At 31.5% G+C, this 13,569-nt stretch overlaps 1 protein-coding gene across 1 annotated transcript; it reads left to right on the top strand.

Moving 5' to 3' along the window:
• Positions 1-10,659: 10,659 nt before the first annotated feature.
• Positions 10,660-12,048, top strand: LOC130442519 (uncharacterized). Its single transcript, XM_056776725.1, has 2 exons — positions 10,660-11,381; positions 11,625-12,048. Exons 1-2 carry the CDS (start codon positions 10,660-10,662, stop codon positions 12,046-12,048), a joined length of 1,146 nt encoding a protein of 381 aa, XP_056632703.1.
• The last annotated feature ends 1,521 nt before the right edge of the window (positions 12,049-13,569 follow it).

Below are 13,569 nucleotides of genomic sequence, written 5' to 3'. Positions count from 1 at the left end.
AAAACTATTAAATTAAACCAAAATGTGATCCCACAGGCCAAATGACATAAATTGACATAAATCGACATCAATCGGTATCATAAGACATCGATCAACATCAAATAACATTTTTTATTTCATAAACCAATTAATATGAGAATTATCCAGAAAAAATGAAAACAAAATTATGAAATAAATGAAATTATAATATTTTTCTTATTTTATTTTTCATGAAATTTCATTCTATAAATGAAGATTTTTGTTAATATTTACAGACTGCTAAATCTCTTGCGCCAAAACTACGACGACTTTTTAACAACTTTTCTCCCGCATCCCGAGTACGAAATCGTTGGGTAACTTCTCCCCTTTAAGTGAGGATTCAAACTAAAGTGCGTTCCAAAAAATTAGTCCTTAGACCTGAAAATTTTTTATTTGCGACCCTAGGAATAAAGTAAAATAAGCAAATATTGACACATTTATATTTAAGTGTACATAAAAATTATCCATACATTTTTTTATTATGTAATGTCATTTTTATATCATGCGAAATAGAAACATTCAGATTACAGCCTAAAAAAATTATAACATTTTTTATAAAACTTAGATCTCAATGTTACCCCTATGCATGGACAACATCGACACTCCTAGTAATGTGAAGCAGTTGTTAATTTTAAATCATTTTGAGGCATCATTTACATCAATACATATGTTTTCATACGAATACAAACTTGACTCTATGAAAAATTCACCCTTTATGCTTGAAAATTGATAATTGCCAAAAACCTACAAAAATCCATAACTCCACATTGAATCTCCGCGCCTAGCTCCTCTCCAACTCAACCGATTTAAGTGTCCAAAAACTCAAAAGAAAGAAGGTGTTTCAGCGAGTGTTCTTAAACCAAAACGAAGTCTCTATCTTGCATAGAACCTGAGATATTGAGGATAGAACGTGTGTATGTGAAAAACTCCCATAAGTAATGTACAGGGGGAAATCGCATTTGAGTATAACTTGAGAATGGTGAAAATTAGATGAAATCCAATGGTTGATGTGAGAGTTAAATCCATCTAGTATTGATACTTTTTTTCCATCTAGTTTGTAAGTTTCTGGGACAAAATTATTTTGGAACCAATCAAGAAATTGAGGCGTTCCCATCCAATCTGATAGCGAGCAATTGTATCTAGCATTGAGTGGACCATTATTACACGTAGTTGAATATAGATGTAAACTTTTATAATTTATATACATAAGCAAGAAGTCATTAATTGCAGCACAACACATCACTACCGTATACGTATCCTTGGTTATACTAATTTACTTGGTTTACGACTGCCTTCCATGCATAAAACTTTTTGGGAACCCGTTTCGGTTTGAAAATTTGTCTCGTTGCAATTATAAATATTTTGCGGCTGATTTGCAACTTATTTTTCTTCACAATTCACTTTAGTTTGGTATAAAAATCTTCCATGTCTTTCTCCGAACCTGCTAAAGCAGGGTTCTTCGGTAAATTTTGTACAACACGTCAACTAATTTCATTGTGCCATCTATTTTCGAATGCACCAGTCATTTCCAGGTGAGGAGTTTTGAAAAGTATTTTGTCTATCAATCCATCTCAAGTCATCTTGAATCAATTGTAATCTGTTAAAGCCACAGCCCCACTGTCCCAGTTTTAACAGTGCATGAACTAAAGTTCTTCCTCTTGTTTTGTTAAGACGGTAGATCTTCCCAATTCTTTGTATTTATAGTGATTTAGGAGAGTTGTCCTAATAATGCCAAATCGAATAGCGATCCTTTTGCAACTTTCTTTACCATTTCGGGTGCAACTGCTATTCTCATATCTTCTTCAGAGAGAGTAGTCGAGGATTTTCTAACATTTGGATTGCGTAATTTTCTCATTGGGACCAGCTAAATTAAATAAAATACTTTGAAATTCACACAAGTGGAAGGATAACATTGACACCCTGAAAATGTTACCCTTTGAAATTGACATTGTTAAAGTTAACCTAATCTTTTTGTACTAAGGAAAACACAAAAAATAACAATTTTAGAAGTTAACCAATTTGCACACTATAACAGTGTTTCACACCAGCTGATAAGAGCCGCCATAAAAAGATACCTGTGCATGCATAATACGATTTTAAGTTATGTCAATAGGTAACGCTGGTAGGTAACCAATTTTTGTTGTTGTTAATGTTTTGTCAATCTCATCCTCATGTCAATGTTGGCCCATGTTACTTTATATAGGAAAGTATGAATTTCTTAGGATATACCAAAAGGGATATAGTTTTAGCTTCTGCTAAATCACAATGTAAATATAACATAACAAGGGCTTTTCGGTAACTATGAAGATTTTGATCAGTTTCCGAACGTCGCGTTGAAATTTTTGGAGGAAAATTCAAATGTACATGATCTACAGAAACTTTGAATTTCTATTACTTTTATCGTACGTTAATTTTTCAGTATAATAGATTTGGATGTTTAATTATTGTTATTAAATAAATTTTCTACATTTTGCACCAAATAAGATATTTCATGTGAAAATTCCAAAAAGTATAAAAACTCAATTGACTTAAGACGGCTATAATTATACTTCTGCATAAAGGAGGAGACAAAAATCAAGCATCGAATGTCTGTTTAAATATAAAATACTACCCATCAATTTAGTTTTTAAATAACAAATGCACAAATGATGCAATATTCTCACTCCTTAATAATGTGTACTCTAGCCTAAACAGCCATCACTCAGCTTCAAAAGGTTTATACAACGATGTCTTCTTGTTAACCAATAGAATGTGAAGTGCCCCAAGACTCAGTACTAAACCCTTCTGTTCATAAACGACATCGCCTATCTAGACATCAGGGGTAAAATATCTGTATTTGCAGACGATATTAGTTTCTCTTGGAGCAGCCCTGATCTCACGGATATATCCATAACTATTGACCTAATCACCCTTAAATCATGGTGCAATTCTAATCTTCTGTCTCTCAATGCTTCTAAAACTAAAGTTTTATCATATAAAAATACTTTGCAGCCTTTTTTATTACACATAACCACCATTGACGTCGTTGAATCTGTAAAATTCTTAGGACTTGATGTGGACAATTGCTTGAAATGGGAGTTATATATTGCAGTCTTATTTAAAAAATTAAATTCCTCCTGTTTTGCGCTGAGATCTGTTTCCAAAGAATTTAAGTTATACATCTGCTTAATAGTCTATTAAGATTAAGATTATCATCTTTGTATCCGTTTGCCTAATTCGTAAGTACGCTTCTCCAATTTCAGAAAGATCGTTGCACGATTATCTACTTAGGAACACGGAGCACGACATGTACCTACCTACTCCACGTTCAGAATTAGTTAGGGGCTCAATATTTTAAAGAGCAAAAAATATGCACAATCACTTGCCAATTCATATTAAATCGATATCATCTTTCCGCATTCCGCAATAATTTAAGGGCATATTTACTGAAAAGTGCCTTTTACTGTGTTAACAACTTCTATTCTAATAATAATATTTAATTCCTGGCATGCTGCATACTGGTTTAATTTTTGCTATGGATTTATACGACTCATATACTAATTATTACCGATTACTATTGTCTATAATTTAATTACTCATTGTGGTTTCCTTCTGTATATTGGAAGATTATTTTATTTGAATCTTTATTTAGTTGTTTTTATGTTTGTTTTTTAGTAATTACAAACTTTGGTCTACAAATTTTTTAACCATAAAGCATTTCTCTCTTTGTAAGCCTCAGTAAACTATTCAGTGACGCTGCTTATGAGAACTACTCATAGACAACCATATAAGGGGAATTAATAATTTTGAAAGTTCGTTTATCAATCGGTTTATCAATTACAATTCATCTGTGAGATAAATCTTAACTATCAGTTATTATTGAAAATTAGATTTATCGGCAAGAGGATAACTTTTATCAGTTAAATGAATTGTGAGATAGTTATCTCTTAGTTGCAACTGCCAGATAAGTCAATTAACTTGATGATAGCCCATAAATATCATAAAACAGCAATTTGTGAACTGGCAACTGAATCTAATTATTATATTTTATAAATTATATTTGATTTCTGCTTTATGTATGTTTCAATAATTCTTTGTAAGTAAAATTTATTCTGATGAAATAGAAAATACTTATACTAAGAAGCGAAGAAACAATTTTACTCTCAAATAGAGAAATTTACTATTAGAACTTTTTAACAAACACAAGAATATAATTCAAAATAAAAGCGCTGATAGAACATTGTGAAAATTCAAACAAGAAGCATGGAAACAAATAGAAAGAAGTTTAACAGCTGCAACATTGGTGATTATCAAATCTAGTTTTCAGATTGTTAAATTGTCAAATATATGTTGTTCATGAGCAGAGCCTGGCCAACGTGCAATTATGTCCAGAATTTTGAGATTTATAGTTATACAGTTTGGACATTCAATGAAAAGTAACCTTTCGTATGATATTTGTTATATCAAATGGATAACCCTATATATTTTGTGTCTTTAGAAATCCTTAAGAAATACTGATTATTTTTCATTTTATATTTTCTAGCTAACTGCCATGATTTCGGAGTTATAGCTGCATTTACAGTATCTCCACAAAAGTTACAATAAATATTGTATATTTAGATGGCTACGATTGAATAAACTCGTTTAATTTGAATATTCTTTTATAATTTATGTGCTCTAATACAAATCTCGTAACAAGGTCTAGTGTCAGTAAGTTAGTAAAAACTTTAACGAAATTGGTACAGTAAAATATTTATCCAAATCATGGCGCAGAAAACCTACAACAACTGAAGACAAATTTTCAAATATTTGTGTCATGTTAGAGGTAGATCCACATTTGTGAAGTAGAAACATTACGAATTTTAGAAAACATAAAGCAGATCCTCACAATTTTATTCATTTGCTTCAATACAAGAAGCCATGCGATATTTAAAACTTTGCAGCATCATGACTGCTCAATTGTTCGTATCTCTGTGGTAATCCTATCTTTTAATTACTGAATATTGGCAGTTTTTGTTTGATAAACGATGATTTTAAAGTGACCCCACAGGAAATAGTCTAAAGGATTCATGTCGGGTGATCGTGGGGGCCATAAACTTTTTTACTAATTTGTTGACAGTAGTTTTTCTCATGGGATTTCGGTTAGGATATAAATTATCAAAGACGTTAAAGATAACGCAAATGTAGCTATAACTCTGAAATTATGGCATTTAGGTATAGGGAACGTTAGATGAAAAATAATAAGTATTTCTTAAGGATTTCGACAAGCGAAATAGAAGGCGATCTATTTAAAATAAAAAAGTTCATTATTTTTCCGGAAAAAGCAAAAATCTGACAACAATATTAATACCATCATAATACCGGCCGTAAACCGGTGTATAATACATATATAGACATGTTTTTGTATCAAATATTACTTTTGGAATCAAGATAAAAGTTTTTAGATTTATAAGTCATCATACTTCACATTTTTATTCCAACATAACGTCACATTGCTCGAGAGATATAGCGCGTGTCTGTGCATTTGCATGTTTGTGTATCGTAGTTAGGATTCAACAAATCTGAAAATCATACAAAAGGACTGAATTTATTCAAGTTTGCTATACTCTATAAAGATGATCACGAATGATTAGTAGTTTCGAGTTCAGCAGAAAAAGTTGTTTTTACTCTTTTTTAAGTCAGAAATAGTCAATCGTTTTCACATTATAAGAACATCAAATAAATAGTTCTAAATAAATTAATAAATATATACCGTTTTGGCATAGAGTTTCTCTCAAAAAAATTACAAGAAAATTTTCCAACATCAGATAACCAATTATCAATATTGACAATACAAATTTGAATTTCTTATATGATTCAAATCATTATCTTACTTCAACACGGATGTGAAAGAACTGAATTATATTAAACTGTTGTTATATAGTGAAAATACGTTTGTATCCAGAAACGTATGTTTCTTATCATGATATAATTCTCGTACAATAACAATTAAACCTTTTATAAAAATTTTTCAATGTATCCTAAGGAATCGATTACATAACTTTCTTTTTATGTCACGATCACCGAAAACGATCATTGAAAATCCAAAATTGTAATTGATAGACCCCTAAGATTGAAAATCGATTATAGTATTGTATTATATATTAAGATTGCAATTTCAGTATACAAGCTTTTTGTTCTACAAAGAAACCTATGCCATTGATCAATTCGAGATCAACCAACGTGACATATGCAAAATATTTTTTGTGTATTTTATCTTTGTACGTTTAACCTCTAAAAATAATTTTGTTTTTTACTTATTATCTCATTTCGGATAATTTTATTTGAAAGATCAATTATTAGCGGTTCAATAAAGGGCGAATAACCTCGAGAATATTTCGAAACTAATAATTCAGATACCGAACAATGAAGATATTGTCAATCATATTCATAGAGTAATGGAAATCTTTCAAACTGGATATCGTGATGAAATTAAGTGAAAATATAATGATTAACTCCAAAAAATGTCATAAGTTAATTTGAAGTACTGATATTAGTCTATTCTTGCACTTATCATACCCTTATCACAATGTTTATTCGATTTTTTTTAAATACCAGGTTCAATCAAATAAAAACTTCTTTGGAAACATTCGAAACTGGTTTCGGAGTACGTTACATAATTTCATATATGGATTATCAGAAATAGTGAGAAAAAAATGAAAATTTAATAACAATAATTTGGATATAATGGGCGAAAATAAATTATAGAAAAATTCATTTTTTTTGCAAACAATTTATTTGGATAAAAATTCTGGAATAAGTCAACTATTAATTTCAAATGCCGATTTTTTGATAGTGTTCAAAAATGATGACGTCGCCAATTTGACACGTAATTAACTAATGCTTATACAAGGAAAATAATAAGTAATTTGATATTCATTTCACAATAAATGAACTGTAATATTGTAATGAATAATACACTTTAATTAAAAGCTCAATGACACCCACCAGACTCTTGACAATAAGCAAAACGTTGAAAACATTTTTCTTACACATTACGAATAACTTGTGATTTTATTAACTGTTGCTGTTTATCTACGTCGGTTATAAATAACCCCATAGCAAAAAAATCTAGAGGTGTGAAATCTGAAGTTCTTGGTGGCCATTTTATTGATCCTTGTCTACCAATTTGACTCCAAAGAAAACACTGCTTTAAAAGTTAGCGAACATCACGTGGTGGTGCACCATCTTGTTGTAACTTCGGTAAGCTTTGTGTCAAGTATTTGACAAGATTAACTTGTTATGCTCTTCTTCATTGAGTAATAATGCATATTTTAACTTGTTTCTGCACCCAATAATATAAGAGAATATATTACATAAATGTAAATCTAAATAAATGACCATATAACCTCAATTCCTCAGTTTGAGTTTATAGCACAATTTTGAAGATCATGGAGCCCAATCATTTATGGTGCTTAAGGGAAATGGCTTGACTGTGTTTGACGCACATATCTCAAAAATGTCAATATGAAATATGCGCTTAAAGTTTTACGCACCCATATGCTTGATTGGGTGCTCAAATGGTGCAATTAGAAAGCAACTATTATTCTATATGTATCTGCAATGGTGGCGTTCGACTGAACCATTTAGGGAAAAAGTAGTTTTAGCATGCTTCAAATATTCAGCTGATTATCTGACTGATAATTGGTTATTTGTTGAAGTGAAATTAGATTTCGCTCTTACAACCAATAAAAACGAAACTTAACTGAAAATTGCATTTGCCATATCATGTATAAATCGAGTAAATTACATATTTAGTATATTCCACTAAGCATCACGACAATCGAGAATTTTATGAAGCATTTTGAGCGTTTAGGTAAATAATAACAAATGACAAAACACAAAACAGAAAGCAAAAGCTTCATGAGTTTATGTCATAATTTGTAAGTAATTAAATTTTTTACTGGAAGTTGAACTAATTTATATTAAAGTAAGATCAAAATGTCTTCTTTGGAGATAGTAACGTATTTGATGATGCGTCACAAGAATGCTCCCAGAAAGTACTAATAATATCACTTGCCCAATCAAATGATGAGATTCTCATGGTTGCTATCTTTGTCGCTTTAATATTTGAAAATGCTCACTTTTTGACATATGTATATGACTCAGATTATTCTCACTAATTGTGACATCATAACTCAGTCCAATGCACGTTCCTTTTCAGTCTCACAAATGAGACCTGAGATTTTACTTGCAATCTGCACAAGCTTGACACGTGTGCTTTAGAGAGTATTGTAAACTCAGAGTGAAAGTGAGGATGAGGAAATAACGTAGGCAGATCTCGTCATCAAAATAAGCAATTAATTACCATATATGTAATACTCCTGTATGGACAGTTGGTATGAGAAAAAACGTCTCTAAGACAATATTCATTTTCTCTCTCGTTCGAGACACATTATCTATACTGCGCATGCTTGAGACTGCGTAGAACTGAACTGGAACCTCGGAGGATAGAGAAGTCGTTGCCATTCTGTCTTCCTTAGTCGGAACAGCTTATAGAAACTGTCGTTTGTTTTGCTGTGAATAACAGACGGTTGGATCACCAATGATAATGGTGAATTTTATGTATTTATTGAGAACTCACTTAACTGGGCGTCCCAGTTCACTTGAATGTAAATGGAAAGCAACTATCACTATTGTATTTCAAACGCTGTGATCGCAATAATATTACAAGTGTTAATTGCTTTGTTTCCATTTGGTTTTTATTTAATTTTTAATGGGAAATTATAAAACAAACTATTTCATACGTTTATTTTTCATATTTTGCAATAAATTTTTTTAACGGCCGCAATTGGTCTTTTTTGTATTTAAATGAATTATTACAACATAGACATGAAGGGCAGAAAGCTGGAATGATTATATCAAAGAATAAGAAAGAAAATCCCAATACATGTAGCAGTATGAAAAAAGGCTTTCAACAAGGAGAATCAAAAGGGTATGCCAAACATATTATAAATTAACTAATTGACAAATACTATGAGCAAACTATTCCGACAGACTAAAAAGGAGGACAATTATAAAGGACGTGGAATCATTGAAATCACTGAAAGTATCGCAAAATACGATTTGTGAAAATGACGATGAAAAATTTTAGGTAAAGAGTAATGGCAAAAGAAAGACCATCTGATGAATTTGAAATAAATAGTGGGGTAAGGCAAGGCAAAATATTGTTTAACATAACATAATGGCATGTAAGATCTATGGAAGTATAATTAATAAACCAAGTAGTAATATAAATTGATAATTTAATTCTAAAAGTGAAAAACCGTAAAAGATTGTAAGAGAAGCAGGGAACAGAGGATTGGAAAGACAAAATATATGGAAGGTGAAGAGAGCCAGTAACAGTAAAGATAAATGACCTCAGCATCGAAGTAGTCTACACCTTTGAATACTTTGGAACATTGATTAGCAACAAAAATAACTCAAAGAACAAAATAAGACAAATAATTAATGTATGATACAGGGAATTTAGTAAGTATAAAATCATAACACAAAATAAGATAATACGCCAAGCAACCAAATGAAGAATCTACAAGACTACGCTTAAACCAGTAGTTCGAACTAGAGAAAATTGTCAGAAAGACCAAAAAATAGGTGGGATCATCACAGACCAAAAATAAATGGAGATCAATCATCAACGCTGTAAAAACATGTATCTAATCATTTTTTAATAGGTGTAGATGAAATATCTTCCACAAAAATCAAAAGACCAAATGGAGAATCTACAAGACTGCAAAAGACTACTACAAGTAATAAATGAACTAAAGAAAATTGTCAGGAAGACCAAAAATAGGTGGAAAGATCATTTTGTACATCACAAAACAAAAATAAATGGAGAACAATTGTCAACGCTGTAAAAACATGCATCTAATCAATTCTAAATAATTGTAGATGAAATGTCTCCCACAAAATATAAAGCAAAAAGCTTTGGAAAAACAACGGAAATAAAAAATAACGAACTGACAATGAAGTAAATAATACAGCTGGGATACTAAGTGGCGTCCAAATTATAACCTCGAAATGATCAACGTTTCCCTGTGGTCTGAAACTCTTTTATATTTAGGTATCGTTGATTCTCATTACCATCAATCAAAAAAACGTCGGGAATATGATATGGTTTATCGAAACATTATTGAAAACTGGTAAAGATATGAAGGATATGTGAGAAGTAATATTTTCCCGAACAAATGCTTGAAGAAGCTGCAGAAATCAAAGGAAGCGTCTATCAAACTATTTCCAACCAACTGTACCAATAAATGTTCAATTCTGGCACAAATGAAGTAACTTTGTCAGTATAATAGAAAAGTTTTGGTTATTTGAGTTTTTAATGGGTTACATAAATCAAATTCAAGAGCACCAAGCATTAGAATTATAATCTCCTAACATGATATATTAAAAATAAAAATGCTAATTATGTTAGTATTTTTAACATTAAAAAAGAATACAAATGAACAAACCTCGTAAATGACGTTGACTCTAATTAATATCGGACCATCAAAAAAATATATTTCTTTGGTGATAATACCAAAAATTTCATAAACAAAAACAATCATTAATTGAGTATAAAAGATGGTCCAGTTGCTGTGATTATTCATTCTTTATTTCCCATCATAAATCAAAGACATGAAGTGTATTTTGGTATTAATCTCATTAGTGGCTTTAAGCCAGGCAGTTCCAGTAACTTTCGGCGAAGGTAAGCAAGTAACCATCGACAAAGACGGCACTATCACAATCCTAGGAGAAAATGGAAAGAAGATCGTCTTCACAAAAGTAATTGGGCATCCAGGACCTAAAGACATTGAAATAACGGTTGGCGGACCAAATGGACCCATCAAAAAGATCCATATTGATGATGAGCATACAAAAACTGTTAATTTCTTCGATCCTACAGATGCTGATTACTACCAGACATTCGCAGAAGACAGGGAAAAAAGAAGCAGCAAAGATCTTAAAGAATCATCGAAAGGTAAAAAAGATTCCAAAACCAAATCTCAAGCAGATTTATTGAACGAAATCTTCAACGAATACCAAGGTATAGTAGATGACAAGTCCTACAACGATCTTCTTACCAAGATTGATTCGTACGTTAAAACTGGAGAACTCAATCAAGCAATCTACAACGTTTTACAATCTTTCGAAGAGTACAGACTGGCCGAAAAGTATGGGTATCAAACTCCTTTAGATGGATACTTCAAGAACCAATATCCTTTTAACTACTATCCATCTTCACCATATTACACACAATTCTATGGTCCAAGGGTATATTCTCCATACTTTGGATACAGATACGGTGGTGCCTATCCTTACAGAAGTTATGAAGACTCTGCAGATTTTCAAAGAGAAAGGTATAAACTTATATCAATATTTTCTTATATCTGATATGCTATTTGTATTTTATGTATTTAAAGCTAAATTTAAGTAGGTATATCATTTCCTTTCCGTACCATTTGTTTACTTGAATTCTTATTAAACGTTGTGAAAACAAATTTTCATTCATTTTTTTTTACTACATCATATGTAATTTCAACCATTCTGATTTTTATTGTATGATTACGAATAATGTATTGATAACAAACTTCATATTTCAGAGTATTCTACGCCCAGCCTAGAGAACAATTTTATCCCCAAAGTAAAGAACAAGTCTACCCCCAATATACCGAACATGCCGTTGCCCAACCTGCGAAATACGGACAATTCGAACATCCACAAGAAATGTATGGACAAAGTGGAGAAGCTTACCCTAGGGAACAAGTATATCATCAATACGGTCAAGGGTACGAACAATTTAAAGGACCTTATGGATATCCTAAATCTTATGAACAATTCTATGAACAACTGAGAGGAACCTATGAACAACCTAAATCGACTTTTTATGGTAAAGCTAGTGGAACTTATAAACAACCCATTTGGCAACAATATAAGTCTGCACCTTTTGGACAAGATTTCTACAATAGCCAATATCAACAACAATCCAGTTATAAACCTTTTTCATATTTGTACACAAAATATTAAGAAGACTGTAACTGTTAATAAGACTGTTATATGAATTTGTGTTTCATTAAATAAATGATTGTTATTAAAAGAGTTTCTATTTATTCGAAATATAGGTGAACATATTTCTCACAAAATTCCTACGCCTCAATTTAAACATATAGTAAATTGTCAAGACTAAACTCTAGTTCTATGAAAAGTATAATTGCTTTACTATCTTTAATCCTCCTCTCTTTGTTTATCAACGAAGCAATACGGTTTTATAATAAATAGTATGGAGTGCGGTAAAACTGACATTCGTGTATTTGTTAAGACATTAATGGAAACAAAAGTCCAAAGCAGCCGTGGAGAAATTTGTGAAATTGAAGTCACAGTTAATGAGCGTCGGCTTTCGTTATAAAAGCGCTCAGGTTATCCACCTGTATATTAAGGTTATAGATGAAGTAGTAAATAACCAACGTAGTACCAAGACTCGCCAATTATTGAACTTGAACCTTGAACCTTAGTTTGAACGCCATTCAAAATCGTACCAAACGAATTAACCGGAATTCAAGCAAGTCTAACATTAACTAAACTCTTTCTTGGTGTTAATTTTTTGGTTTTTGGTTTTAGGATTATAAATTACTGTGGAACCAATGTTTTCTCGTTTTACTTTTGAAAAATTAGTTCTTTTTGTCTTGCAAATGTGGAAAGCTCCTGACACCGTCTATCAATGTTCCATTGTCTAATGTACATTGTTGACTTTCAGACATTGCTTTTTGCTATTTTTTTTATATCAGTTTTAAAAATAAAATTAAGGAATTAATCTATGAATTTAAAAGTTGGTGGGCTCTAATTTGAATCTAAACTATGTGTTAGTTTTCTGCATGAACTACAAGTACCATTTGAGTGAATCTAGCCATTTAATTTGTTAGTTTTAAGTTAATTCTTAATTTTTGCTATATAAACCAAGATTTATTTGTGAAAACAGATTTATCTAAACAAATCGAACAAGAAAAAGTGCGGTTACAGAAGGACAATTTCCAGAGCCCGCACAAAAAGAGATCGATTCAGGCGGAAAGTCATACGGGTATTGCGTTGGGAGCAGTTTAAACACCTGGGCAAACCCCACAACTTGTCTAACGATATCAAAGGGTTCAAGCCAAAGCGCCTGTGCGGCTTCACAAAGGACATCGGAAATGATTAATAACGTGAAGTGGAGCACGACGGGCCTATCTAAATGCCTATGTGCTCAACGGCTTCACGGCCGCCCACACCTACGAACTATGAACTATGAACGGGTATTGCGTATGACAAAATTTGAATACAAAGCAGATGTTGAAAATGGAGTGCCTCCATTTTTTGTATCTTAGCCCAAAGAATGGTTTAACCAAGGTATCAAAGAGCTTACTGAACGTTATGTCAAAGTCATGGAATACAATGGGTTATACTTTGAATATTAAGGCCTAATTGTGAACATTGGAATTCGACATTATTTATGGGACACCCTCTATATTTATTCGTATAAGGCTGCTGACATTAAACTTAGAATCAATACAAATA

This window comes from Diorhabda sublineata, chromosome 1 (assembly GCF_026230105.1).
Source record: "Diorhabda sublineata isolate icDioSubl1.1 chromosome 1, icDioSubl1.1, whole genome shotgun sequence".
Classification (NCBI taxonomy): Eukaryota; Metazoa; Arthropoda; class Insecta; order Coleoptera; family Chrysomelidae; genus Diorhabda; species Diorhabda sublineata.
This window is presented reverse-complemented; position numbering and strand designations above follow the sequence as displayed.